Source organism: Salvelinus fontinalis, chromosome 6, assembly GCF_029448725.1.
Source record: "Salvelinus fontinalis isolate EN_2023a chromosome 6, ASM2944872v1, whole genome shotgun sequence".
Classification (NCBI taxonomy): Eukaryota; Metazoa; Chordata; class Actinopteri; order Salmoniformes; family Salmonidae; genus Salvelinus; species Salvelinus fontinalis.
In genome coordinates, this window is record NC_074670.1 from 29990248 (window position 1) to 30003993 (window position 13746).

The 13746-nt window shown below is 45.9% G+C and overlaps 1 protein-coding gene across 1 annotated transcript in view; it reads left to right on the plus strand.

The window, feature by feature from the left end:
• The window catches only part of LOC129857599 (integrin alpha-8-like), a 62112-nt gene that overhangs the window by 10519 nt on the left and 37847 nt on the right, over window positions 1–13746 (plus strand). Inside the window, exons 6-13 of the mRNA XM_055926029.1 lie at window positions 1546–1591; window positions 3860–3985; window positions 4070–4114; window positions 4629–4672; window positions 5905–5961; window positions 6101–6153; window positions 6648–6853; window positions 10014–10211. Of these exons, the coding sequence (XP_055782004.1) occupies window positions 1546–1591; window positions 3860–3985; window positions 4070–4114; window positions 4629–4672; window positions 5905–5961; window positions 6101–6153; window positions 6648–6853; window positions 10014–10211 (775 nt within the window). The remainder of the gene's footprint in view (window positions 1–1545; window positions 1592–3859; window positions 3986–4069; window positions 4115–4628; window positions 4673–5904; window positions 5962–6100; window positions 6154–6647; window positions 6854–10013; window positions 10212–13746) is intronic.

The following is a 13746-nucleotide window of genomic DNA, read 5'->3' on the forward strand; positions in this document are numbered from 1 at the left end:
CTCATCAATCTACATACAATACCCCGTAATGGCATAGTGCAAAAAGGTTTTCAGAATAAAAAAAACAGAAATACCTTATTTACATAAGTATTCAGACCATTTGCTATTAGGCTCGAAATTGAGCTCAGGTACATCCTGATCATCCTTGAGATGTTTCTACAACTTGATTGGAGTCCACCTGTGGTAAATTCAATTGATTAGACATGATTTGGAAAGGCACACACTTGTCTATATAAGGTCCCACAGTTGACAGTGCATGTCAGAGCAAAAACCAAGACATGAGGTCGAAGGAATTTTCCGTAGAGCTCCGTGACAGGATTGTGTTGAGGCACAACATTTCTGCAGCATTGAAGATCCCCAAGAACACAGTGGCCTCCATCATTCTTAAATGGGAGAAGTTTGGAACCACCAAGACTCTTCCAAGAGCTGGCCGCCCGGCCAAACTGAACAATCTGGGGAGAACGGCCATGGTCAGGGAGGCCAAGAACCAAGAACCCGATGATCACTCTGACAGAGCTCCAGAGTTCCTCTGTGGAGATGGAAGAACCTTCCAGAAGGACAACCATTTCTGCAGCAATCCACCAATCAGGCATTTATGGTAGAGTGGCCAGATGGAAGCCACTCCTCAGTAAAAGGAACCAGACAGTCTGCTTGGAGTTCGCCAAAAGTCACCTAAAGGACTATCAGACCATAAGAATCAAGATTCTCTGGTCTGATGAAACCAAGATTTAATTATTTGGCCTGAATGCCAAGCGTCACGTCTGGAGTTAACCTGGCACCATTTCTACGGTGTGGCATGCTGGTGGCAACATCATGCTGTGGGGATGTTCTTCGGTGGCAGGGACTGGGAGAATAGTCAGGATCGAGGGAAAGATGCAAAGTACAGAGAAACCCTTGATGAAAACCTGCTCCAGAGCGCTCATGACTTCAGACTGGGGCGAAGGTTTACCTTCCAACAGGACAACAAGCCTAAGCACACAGCCAAGACAACGCAGGAGTGGCTTCGGGACAAGTCTCTGAATGTCCTTGAGTGGCCCAGCCAGAGCCCAGACTTGAACCCGATCGGACATCTCTAGAGAGACCTGAAAATAGTTGTGCAGCGACGTTCCCCATCCAACCTGACAGAGCTTGATAGGATCTGCAGAGAACAATGGCAGAAACTCCCCAAATACAGATGTGCCAAGCTTGTAGCCTCATACCCAAGAAGACTCAAGGCTGTAATTGCTGCCAAAGGTGCTTCAACAAAGTACTGAGTAAAGGGTCTGAATAGTTATGTAAATGTGATATTTCAGTTTATTTATTTTTGCAAATGTATTAAAGATATCTAAAAACCTGTTTTTGCTTTGTCGTTATGGGGTATTGTGTGTAGATTGATGAGGTGGAAAAAACAATTTAATCAATTTTAGCGTAAGGCTGTAATGTAACAAAATGTGAAAAAAGTCAAGGGGTCTGAATACTTTCCGAATGCACTTTAAATTCAGCTTTTGTCCAGTCTTGAGGAAGTTAGTCCTAACCCTGGACTGACCCAGACGTTCTCTTCCTCAGGAGGGGACACTGGTGGTGGGCGGACCTGGCAGCTTCTACTGGCAAGGTAATATTAGCTCCCTCTATGTGAAACACTAGAAAAAGAGGCAGAGAGACAAAGAGAGAGGGAGAAAGAGATGAGTTTAGCAGCACGATCAAGGCACATTCCTGCACCAGACCTGGATTCACATAGTATTTGATGAAGCACTGCTCTAGTTAATTTCTCTCATTCCTGGTGTGCAGTTTGATCCCAGGAGAAGCCAGATTAGGACAATGTAGATTGAGAGCCCCTGCCTCCTCTCTCTCTGACAGGAAGTGTTTGATTGAGTCTAGGCTCAGTTGTAATGAGCTGATCAGAGGGAAATGGGATGTGGAGGAACTCCCACTCACCATGATAATTAATGTGTGTTGGAGGGCAGACACCTGCTTCACAGTGGACCTTGAAGTTTGAAAGTGTGTGGGTGTGTGTGTGCGGTGGGGGGCATGGTGGGGGGGGGGGGGATACTGTTCCTGTCCTAATGTCTCCTTGCTTATCTTCATTGAGTGGATTTTAGCACAGCTGTGTGTGTGTGTGATGGTGAGTGTGCATGCAAGTGTGCATTTGTGTGTTTTATGAGAGACAGTTACTAATACAGGGTAGTAAACTCTCCTCCTTTTATCACGGTCACTCCCATCATGTTAACCTCTGTGCCCTATCGCTCCAGTCACCTAATTCATTTAAAAAACAGAAGAGGATAGGAACATGCTTTTACAACAAGAACTGCCTACTATGTCATCGTATTCATGTGAAATGAATACGATGGGAGAAAGAGAGCTGGTTTCAAGCGCAGGGCGCAGCAGGTGTTTATTGTAAGGGGCCACAGGAGGAGGCAGGTAGCTGGGTCCAGGGGCAGGCAGAAGGTCATACACAGGGTGTCCAACAAGGCAACAGTACAGGCAGGGAAAAGGCTGGTAACGTAGTCCGGGAGATCAGGCAATAGGTAGATGACAGGAAATCCGATAGGCTAAGGTACAGGCAGGGAATAGGCAAAAGGCGTCGTTAGTGAGGCAGGCAAAAACTATCATACACAGGAGGAGTAAATCATGGGAAAACCGGCTCAGAAAGACGTGTGTCACAAAACAAACAATACCTCATCACACAATACCTCAGTGATGGGGTGCAAAGAACTGAACTAAATAGTGTGTGATAATGACATACAGGTGTGTGAACAAGTGATCAGAATTCAGGTGATTGGGATCTGGAGAGTGAGCTGCCCTCAAGGGATCTACGTGTTTGAGGGTGTGAGTTGGATGCAGATGTTACAATATGCCTTCAAAATGGAGAGCGAGACAGAAGTGGGTGAGAGAGAGAAAGAGAGCTGGATAGTCAATGAGTCTTTTTATGAATTAATATTATGTTGTATTAATCCTTTGTTGAAGGTGGTTTATGATCTCTCTATGCCCCTGGTGTGTGTGTATAAGTGTTTGTGCATGTTGTTGCCCTCAGCTTGGCTCAGCTTCCTGGTGTTTAAACACTTCCTCTAGATGTTTATAAAAGCTCTCCGAGCAGAGAGTTTATGGTCTCTAATATACAGCTATTATCACAGGTGATTATGCTGAGTTATTATGGGAAGCCTTTTATACAGCTTATTATCAGAGGATCTGAAGGAACCTCTTATACTATCAGTAATGAGGAAGTCTGCAGAGGGTTAGGGGTCTGTTTCTGTGATTAGGGTTAGGAGCTGTCTGTTGAGTGGGTGTCTGTTATTATGGTGTGTGTGTGTGTGTCTGGAGAAGGTTTGTGTCCGTGGTTACGGTCTGTGAAGAGGGTCTGTCTTGTCTGAGTAGAAGGTCTGTCTTTGTAAGTCTGTGACTTGGGTTAGGGTCTGTGTAGGTATGCGTCTGTAATTAGGCTTAGCGTCCATGTCTGTGAAGGGAGTTAAGAAAAGTGGGAGTCTAAGACATGGGCGATTTCTCTCTGTCAGTACCCACCACATTAAGGAGGATTGATGTGAGGTTGAGGGCAGCTGGAGATAAAGCAGTAGGTCTATGTTTGTCTGACCTCCCCCTCCACAGCACAGCATTTGCTACAATAGCAGAGAGAGAGAGCGCGAGAGAGAGAAAGTGTGTGTGTGTGTGTGTCATTCTAACTCCTGCTAACGAGGTGTTTCAGTGTTCCTCGGGGAAGAGCTCCTCATACTTGTGAGTTTCATAACAAAGGGCAGGAATGTGTGTGTGGGGGCGTGCATGTGTGTGTGATAGACTGACAGTGCAGAAGTTATTGCTCCCCATTGGGTCTGGGGTTGGCCTGTCTGTTACTGACCATTGTGTGTTTCTGACCTCTCTCTCTCTCCAGGTCAGGTGATGACTGCAGGCGTAGCAGAGATATTGAATGGTTACTCTCTGAAAGCCGTGCTCAGGAGAGTCCCTGGAGAGAAACACACACACGCTGCAGCTGATACCCATGACGACAGCTACCTAGGTAACGCACACAGTTTCATCTACACACACAAACACACACACACACTCACACGCTCACTCACTAATATCTCTCTCTGGTCTGCAGGTTACTCTGTGGCAGTGGGGGAATTCACAGGAGACTCAGAGCAAGGTAAAATACAACACTTTCATCTCTGTGTGTTTGGTGCTTGCAGGGTTTCAGAGGCTTGTCCGATGGACCGTAACTAACGAGTAATTACACTGCAAACTAACCAAGAAAAGTAACTTGCTACAAAACCATATGTTCTGCCTCCTACATCTTCCTAATTAAAACATGGCACCAAGTGCCAAACCAAAGGTTGACACGTGGTTGTATTATGATTTTATTGTGGTTGTAGGCTGGTTGTGGTCACATCTTTGAATTCCTTAAAGCTGGAGCTTGCTGGCTTGGGTTTGTGGTCTGGTCTGTACCGGGAACAGGGTTGAGGGGAGGTACTCGTATCAAAACCACTCTGTCTCTATCTTTCTCTCTCCCTTTCGTCATCAGTCAGTCTGTTGTCAGCTTTTAGTGTCTTCGGTCAGGGTGGCCTAGAGACAGAGACACACTGAAAGGCAGGCATCCAGACAGACAGACAGAAAAGCAGGCAGGCAGTGTGATATAATGTGTGTTCCTCTCTCCTTTCCAGAGCTGATAGCTGGTGTTCCTAGAGGGGCTCAGAACTTTGGATATGTAAGTACAGAATCACACGCATGCATAACAGCACACACACACACACACACACACACACAAACACACACACACACACACACACACACACACACACACACACACACACACACACACACACACACACACACACACACACACAGTATATGTAAGTATGGAATTTAAAAATTCCTGTGTGTCCAGAGAGGAAATGTTTCCAAAGTAGAATTCCATTCCTAGTTACTATCGCTTAGCAACAACAACTCCCCACTCTCTGACCACAACACAGTCTTATCTGTGTGTGTGTGTGTGTGTGTGTGTGTGTGTGTGTGTGTGTGTGTGTCCTGGACTGTCTCCTTAATGACACACGACTTCCGCTCCATGAGAGCTGACCCCTTTCCCTGACACACACATGACCTTTCACCTCTAACACACAGCTCATTGCCTGCTCTCTCTCTCTCTCACACACACACACACACACACACACACACACACACACACACACACACACACACACTGACAGACACTGAAACCTAGATAGAGATGTATTCAGAGCAGACAAGCCTGTGTAGTTGTGTCAATAGGCTCTGGGGCCGGTAGCCCTCACATTTGTGGTCAGTGGGCGTCAGGGTTAGGCCTGTTTGGCCTGATGAGACGAGAGTAGCTGTCAGCCCACGTTAGCCTCTCAGACCTGGGGAGACAACCAGCCTGACACCCCTGAGAGAGAGGAGGAGGAGGGGGGGCCAGGGAGTTAAGTGTCTACACATGTTTTTCCCTCTGTGCCTCTCTCTGTCTGTCATTCTGAGCGACCGTCTGTCTGTGTGTATGTCCGTCCGTCTGCCTGTCCGTCTGGCTGCCTGACCGCCTGTCTGTTTCTCTATATTTGTTGGTGTTTTGTGTATGTGTTTGTCTCTAACTTTGTGAGTGTGTGCACATGTTTGTGGGTGAGTGTGTGTAGCCCCTGGCTGTCTCCATGTGGTTGTTATTGTAGGTCTTTTGAAGGAATTCCCAACCCCTCTGTCTCCCCCACGACTGGGGTTATGGAAATGGAGGGTACGGAACAGAGGAGGAGAGGGGGTAAGGCGATGGGGGGTTGAAGGGGCGAGACAGGGGGAAGGGGTACCAGGCAGAGGGAAAGAAAGGGTTTTGGGCTGAAGAATTCTGTTTCTATTTCAGCTCATTACATCCTGTGAATGGGTTTGCATGATGCATGTGTTTACCTGTATCAGGTGTGTGACTCTTGTGTTCTGTTTCAGGTAGCTGTGATTAACTCCACTAATCTGACATTCATCATGAACTTCACAGGCGAGCAGGTCAGTAACACACAGTAACGTCACACGCATACACATACACACACATACACACGTACTGCTATTCATCTTTTACCTGACTACTTTATAGCACTACTGTACATCCCTGACTGTAGAGTCATGTTGTGAAATGTTTTGTCAGATGGCTTCCTACTTTGGCTATTCTGTGGCTGTTACTGACCTCAACGGAGACGGGTGAGTTGTCTGTCTGTCTCTCTCTCTTGCTCTCTCAATTTCATTTTCAATTTAAGGGTCTTAGCTTTTCTCTCTCTCTCTGCCACTTTGTCACTTTTCCCTCTCTTCCTGTCCCTACAGATCTTCATGGTTCTTGCAGTGAAATAATTGTTTAGTCCGAGCCAAGAATGAAGCCAGTTGAGTGGGCGAGGGGGGAACGAGAGAGAGAGAGAGGATTGTTAGTATGTGTTCCAGCTGTAGCTTGTGCTCTGATTATGATGACTGAACTCTATTTCTGGAGCCAGACCACATCCTTTCTGACATGTCTGTATAACACACTCATCTATATGTGTGTGTGTGTGTGTGTGTGTGTGTGTGTGTGTGTGTGTGTGTGTGTGTGTGTGTGTGTGTGTGTGTGTGTGTGTGTGTGTGTGTGTGTGTGTGTGTGTGTGCGTGCGTGCTGCCCTCTGTGTGTATGTGTGTGTGTATTCTAAAGCTGTGTATCTTTCCCCCAGGTATGATGATGTACTGGTAGGAGCACCTCTCTACATGGAGAGAGAGAGGGAGAGTAAGCCCAAGGAGGTGGGCCGTGTCTACCTGTACCTCCAGCACTCCCCGCTCACCTTCTCCGAGCCCCTCCTCCTGACGGGAACACACACCTTCGGACGCTTTGGCACTGCCATCGCCCCGCTAGGAGACCTCAACCAGGACGGATACAACGGTAAGCTGTGTGTGTGTCTTTCCCCTCTCTTTCTTCCCGCTCAGTTTCCACTCCCAGTGTATTGGTAGGCAGAGGTTTTTGTGTTTCCTCTTCATCTCTGGCTGTTTGGTCTTGGAGAGTGGATATCCTATCAGATGCTCCGGTGGGGGAAACCGAAGTGTCTTCAGCCAATCAGGAATTGCGGTGTTAGAGTGTTTCGTTGTGAAGTTCTTCCCCCTCTTCCTGTAATGATGAGCAGGGTTTGGGGTGTGTGTGCGTGTGTGTGTCAGAGAGAGATAGTTATTTTTAATCTCCAGATGTCCACTAAGATAGGGGCATCTGGAAGTTTCTGTCCCGCTGCCCAAAGTTCATTCTGCCTCACATTGTGTTTGTTTTATAAACACACACACCAGTGGAGGCAGATGAGGGGTGGACGGATCATAATAATGTCTGGAACAGAGCAAATGGATTGGCATCAAACACACATTTGATACCATTCCACTCCAGCCATTACCACAAGCCCGTCCTCCTCAATTAAGGTGCCACCAACCTCCGGTGACACACACACACACACACACACACACACACACACACACACACACACACACACACACACACCCAAAGACTTTCAGGTCTGGAGCCCAAATGCTTTTTGGAGCCTCAGGCATTTCTCTGGTGAACATATGATAACAATCCTACTTAGTTATTTATGTATGTGTTTATGTTCTTAAAATGAGCCACTCTCCCTCCACTCCCTCCACACCATCATCATCATCAGAACTAAATCAATAAACCTGAATCAATGTCTATCAGTGTTGAGGCATAACTCAGTCAGGCACTCAAACGCACATATAAGACAACAACCTCTCCCTCAATGTGAGCAAGACAAAGGAGCTGATCGTGGTCTACAGGAAAAGGTGGGCTGAACAGGCCTCCATTAACATCCACGGGGCTGTGTGGAGCGGGTCGAGAGTTTCAAGTTCCTTGGTGTCCACATCACCAACAAACTAGCATGGTCCAAACACACCAATTAAGTCGTGAAGAGGGCACTACAAAATGTTTTCCCCCTCAGGAGACTGAAAAGATTTGGCATGGGTCCCCAGATCCTCAAAAAGCTCTACAGCTGCACCATCGAGAGCATCCTGACCGGGTGCATCACCGCCTGGTATGGCAACTGCTTGGCATCTGACCAAGACCTATATAATAGGCGGTGTCAGAGGAAAGCCCATAAAATTGTCAGATTCCAGTCACCCAAGTCATAGACTGTTTTCTCTGCTACCGCACGGCAAGCGGTACCGGAGTGCTAAGTCTAGGACCAAAAGGCTTCAAACTTCTTCAGGATTGGTGGGTCCCCTGTGGTACAGTTGAGCTAACGTAGGCTAATGTGATTAGCATGAGGTTGTAAGTAACAAGAACATTTCCCAGGACATAGACATATCTGATATTAGCAGAAAGCTTTAATTCTTGTTAATCTAACTGCACTGTCCAATTTACAGTAGCTATTACAGTGAATACCATGCTATTGCTTGAGGAGAGTGCACAGTTTTGAACATGAAAAGTTATTAATAAACAAATGAGGTACATGTGGGCAGTCTTGACACAACATTTTGAACAGAAATGCAAAAGTTCATTGGATCAGTCTAAAACTTTGCACATACATTGCTGCCATCTAGTGGCCTAAATCTAACTTGCACCTGGGCTGGAATAATACATGGTATTTCTCTTGCAATTCAAAGATGATGGTACAAAAAAAAAAAAAAATGTATTATCTTCTACCATATCTAATGTGTTATATTCTCCTACACTCCTTTCACATTTCCACAAACTTCAAAGTCTTTCCTTTCAAATGGTACCAATAATTGAAAAATGGGCCGATCCTTAAGAGGTTTAACAGCTTCTACACCCAAGCCATAAGACTGCTGAACAATTAATTAAATAGCCACCGGAGTATTTACATTGACACCCCCTCCCAATTTGTTTTGTACACTGCTGCTACTCGCTGTTTATCATCTATGCATAGTCACTTCACCCCCACCTACATGTACAAATTACCTCTAACCTGTACCCCTGCACACTGACTCGGTACCCCCTGTATATAGCCTCGTTATTGTTAAGTTATTGTGTTACTTTTTATAATTTTTTTACTTTAGTTTATTTGGTAAATATTTTCTTAACTCTTCTTGAACTGCACTGTTGGTTAAGGGCTTGTAAGTAAGCATTTCACGGTAAGGTCTACACTTGTTGTATTCGGGCACATGTGGCAAATAAAGTTTGATTTGATAAGCCTGCACACACACACACATGTGCATATACACATGCATTGAGTGAACTCAGAGGCTTTTGTCCTTAGGTTGATGCATCAGCCAGGGTGTGGCTGGGTTAGACTGGGAATGTGGAGGTGATCACACACAGGACAGATCAGTAGAGGATCCATTAGCCTCAGGAAACTGCAGCGCTAGTGGAGCCAGAGACTCCAGCTGTCTGAGCCACAATGGAGACTAGACCCTGAGACGCTGTGATGTTCTCCCTCCTTATCATACAGTAGTGTGTGTCTCTGATTACCTCCCTCATCATCACAGAGCAGTGTAACCATGACAACACTCTGTTTGTAGTTTTCAGCTTCATTTTTCCCAACAGCAAACAGGATGTAGGTGGGGAGTTGCGCTGTGTGTGTGTGTGTGTGTGTGTGTGTGTGTGTGTGTGTGTGTGTGTGTGTGTGTGTGTGTGTGTGTGTGTGTGTGTGTGTGTGTGTGTGTGTGTGTGTGTGTGTGTGTGTGTGTGTGTGTGTGTGTGTGTGTGTGTGGTGGGGACGAACACCTGGCAATCACTGGTGGAGTGTAACCATTGGTTGCTCACTGTCATAGGAATCTCCTGCCTGTGCCTATTAGACAGTGCTACATGTTTGACATATACATTTGGAGAGAGAGGGAAGGAAATGGAAAGAGAGAGGGGTAGTCCTCGGTAGTCTCTTTACCTCTCCCTCAGGGGCTTTCACTTGATGATGTCTAAACCATCCCTCTCTCTCTCATTCTTTTTCTCTCATCCCTCTCTCCTGGTGATGTGAGCTGGTCTGCTGTATCACTTCAGAAGGCCAGCCTTATAACTCATACTGGAGTTGGTTTTGTGTTTCTATGTGTGTTTCCTACCGTCATACCCCTCTCTCTCTCTCTGTGTCTGATAGACGTGGCAGTGGGTTGTCCATTTGGTGGGGAGGACCGGAGTGGCCTGGTGTTGATCTACAATGGCCAGAGAGACCTGACGGCCCGCGGCCTAACCCTCAGCCAGGAGCTCTATGGAGCCTGGGCCTCCAGTAGTGGCCTCTCCGGCTACGGTTTCACCCTGAGGGGGGACAGAGACCTGGACAACAACCATTACCCTGGTACACTCCCATGCACCTTACTTATTTTCCTCTCTTTCTTCCGTTTCACTTCTCTCCTCCCTTCTTCTGGTGAAGTCGTTACTCAGGAGGGGTAGTGGGGTTACAGAGCTGTTGCCGCGACGATTCTCTGATGACGTCCCAGGAAGAGAGAGAGGGAGGGGGGCATGCAATAAGTCTGTTCTCTGTGCACTTAAACATCAAGGAAATGTCAAAATGTTTCAACTTCATATTCATAATCTCCAGCACCACCCTAACATCAACGTATGTGAAAATAGTGTTTCCATGTTTTGTGGAAAAATAGATATGAGGGAGATAAGTGTTTCCAATGACATCATCAGTGTGCATCATGTTATTTTAACCAATTATGACTAGGCATTGTCTACTAATTGCCTACTAATTGGTTGATGATGTCATTGGAAACACTTATTTTCCTTATTTTTTGCTACAAAACATAGAAACGTGCCATTTTACACGTATGTTCATGTTGGGATGGTGCTGGAGGTGATGAATATAAAGTTGACATTTTTTTTAAATTTTTCCTTTGAAAGTGTTCAGTCTGTTCGCCAGATATTTCACCATAGTGTTATAGGCCTCTAGCGGACACAGGCCTCCAATTCTTCAGAAGAACATGTTCATGTGGCTGATATTACTTTGGAGAGACTTCCTCTTTTGTGATGTCATGGTACAGATGAACATGCCACACTAGAGCAATCTGAAGGGAAATCCTGTGTCTGAGTGTTTGTATTTACATGTTCAGTCAGTGGTAGTCTGAATGTCTGTGTGAGTGTTTGTATTTACATGTTCAGTCAGTGGTAGTCTGAATGTCTGTGTGAGTGTTTGTATACACATGTTCAGTCAGTGGTAGTCTGAATGTCTGTGTGAGTGTTTGTATTTACATGTTCAGTCAGTGGTAGTCTGAATGTCTGTGTGAGTGTTTGTATTTACATGTTCAGTCAGTGGTAGTCTGAATGTCTGTGTGAGTGTTTGTATACACATGTTCAGTCAGTGGTAGTCTGAATGTCTGTGTGAGTGTTTGTATTTACATGTTCAGTCAGTGGTAGTCTGAATGTCTGTGTGAGTGTTTGTATTTACATGTTCAGTCAGTGGTAGTCTGAATGTCTGTGTGAGTGTTTGTATTTACATGTTCAGTCAGTGGTAGTCTGAATGTCTGTGTGAGTGTTTGTATACACATTCATTTACTTGGAATCATGGGCTCTTAAAAGGTGATTTAAGACTGAAAATGTTTTGAAATTAAACTTTTGTATCCCTTTGTTTTCCCCTCATTTTGGAGCCATTCTAAAGGCAGTATAGTTCAGTCTTTGTACCTCTATAGACCAAGCTAAAAGGCAGCCATTCTAAAGGCAGTATAGTTCAGTCTGTGTACCTCTATAGACCAAGCTGAAAGGCAGCCATTCTAAAGGCAGTATAGTTCAGTCTGTGTACCTCTATAGACCAAGCTGAAAGGCAGCCATTCTAAAGGCAGTATAGTTCAGTCTGTGTACCTCTATTGACCAAGCTGAAAGGCAGCCATTCTAAAGGCAGCATAATTCAAATCAAATTAAATTTTATTTGTCACATGTGCCAAATACAACAGGTATCCATGCAGGGACCTTACAGGGAAATGCTTACTTACAAGCCCTTAACCAACAATGCAGTTTTTAGAAAATACCCCCCAAAAAAGTAAGAGATAAGAATAACAAATAATTAAAGGGCAGCAGTAAAACAATAGCAGGGCTATATACATGGGGTACTGGTACAATGTCAATGTGCGGGGGCACCGGTGTCGAGGTAATTGAGGTAAAATGTACATGCAGGTAGTGTTTTTAAAGTGACTATGCATAGATAATAACAGAGAGTAGCAGTTTGGGGGGGGCAATGCAAATAGTCTGGGTAGCCATTTGATTAGCTGTTCAGGAGTGGCTTGGGGGTAGAAGCTATTTAGGGGCCTCTTGGACCTAGAGTTGGCGCTCCGGTACCGCTTCCCGTGCGGTAGCAGAGTGAACAGTCTATGACTAGGGTGGCTGGAGTCTTTGACAATTTTTAGGGCCTTCCTCTGACACCGCCTGGTATAGAGGTCCTGGATGACAGGAGGCTTGGCCCTGGTGATGGACTGGGCCGTACAAACTACCCTCTGTAGTGCCTTGTGGTCGGAGGCCGAGCAGTTGCCATACCAGGCAGTGATGCAACCCGTCAGGATGCTCTCGATAGTGCAGCTGTAAAACATTTTGAGTATCTGAGGACCCATGCCAAATCTTTTCAGTCTCCTAAGGGGACATTTTTTGTTGTGCCCTCTTCACGACTGTCTTGGTGTGCTTGGACCATGTTAGTTTGTTGGTGATGTGGATGCCAAGGAACTTGAAGCTCTCAACCTGCTCCACTACAGCCCCGTCGATGAGAATGGTGGCATGCTTGGTCCTCTTTTTCCTGTAGTCCACAATCATCTTCTTTGTCTTGATCACGTTGAGGGAGAGGTTGTTGTCCTTGCACCACACGTGTTGAGGATCAACGTGGCGGATGTTTTGTTACCTACCCTTACCACCTGGGGGCAACTCTTCCTCTGTCGCGGATGATCTGAAAGACATACAGTCCATCTTCGACAGACTAAAGGCTGCAGGTTTGACCTTGAACTAAGCCAACTTGAAGAAGTGTCGTTTCTGTTTGCTAGAACTCAAGTTCCTTGGTCATGTGGTTAATGCTAAAGGTATCCATGCAGATCCAGCCAAAGTTGCAGCCGTGCAAGAATTCCCAATTCCCACATCCCTCAAAGCTGTTCAGCGTTTTCTGGGTATGGCTGGATGGTACCACAGGTTTGTGCCTGACTTTTCAAAGGTCGCCGAACCCCTCAACCACCTTAAGAAGAAGGGTGTGAAATTCCAATGGACCTCTGCATGCCAAAGTGCATTTGAGGCACTCAAAAACAGTCTCATTATTCCTCCAGTGCTGGGACATCCTAACTTGAATGCTCATTTCATTGTGTACACGGATGCAAGTCAAACAGGACTTGGAGCCGTCTTGGCTCAACAAACAGGACTTGGAACAGAAGAAGTTCTTGCCTATGCAAGTCGCACCCTTAATTCAGCCGAGAGGAATTATTCAACGACTGAAAGGGAGTGCCTCGCTGTGGTCTGGGCTTTGGAGAAATGGAGCTACTACTTGGAGTCGAAGATCTTCACCGTTGTCACAGACCACGCTGCTCTGCAGTGGGTTCTGGCATCAGGCAAGACCAACAGCCGTCTTATTCGCTGGTCTATCCGACTGCAGAAGTTTGACTTCATCATTGAGTATCGCAAAGGAAAACTGAACGTTGTACCAGATGCCCTTTCTCGGATTACAGAGACTGTCAATGTTTGTCCTCCCTTGTGCAGCACTTACACTACCGCTAAGTGTCTGGATGATTCCTTTCCTCTGGATGATGAGAGTGTATGGAGAGCACAGCAGAAGGATGCTGCCATCATGGCGATCCACAAGAGTCTGTCTGAAGAAGACACAAAGAGTCGTTTCAATGATAAGTATAGCATACTCCAGCCACCAAAGT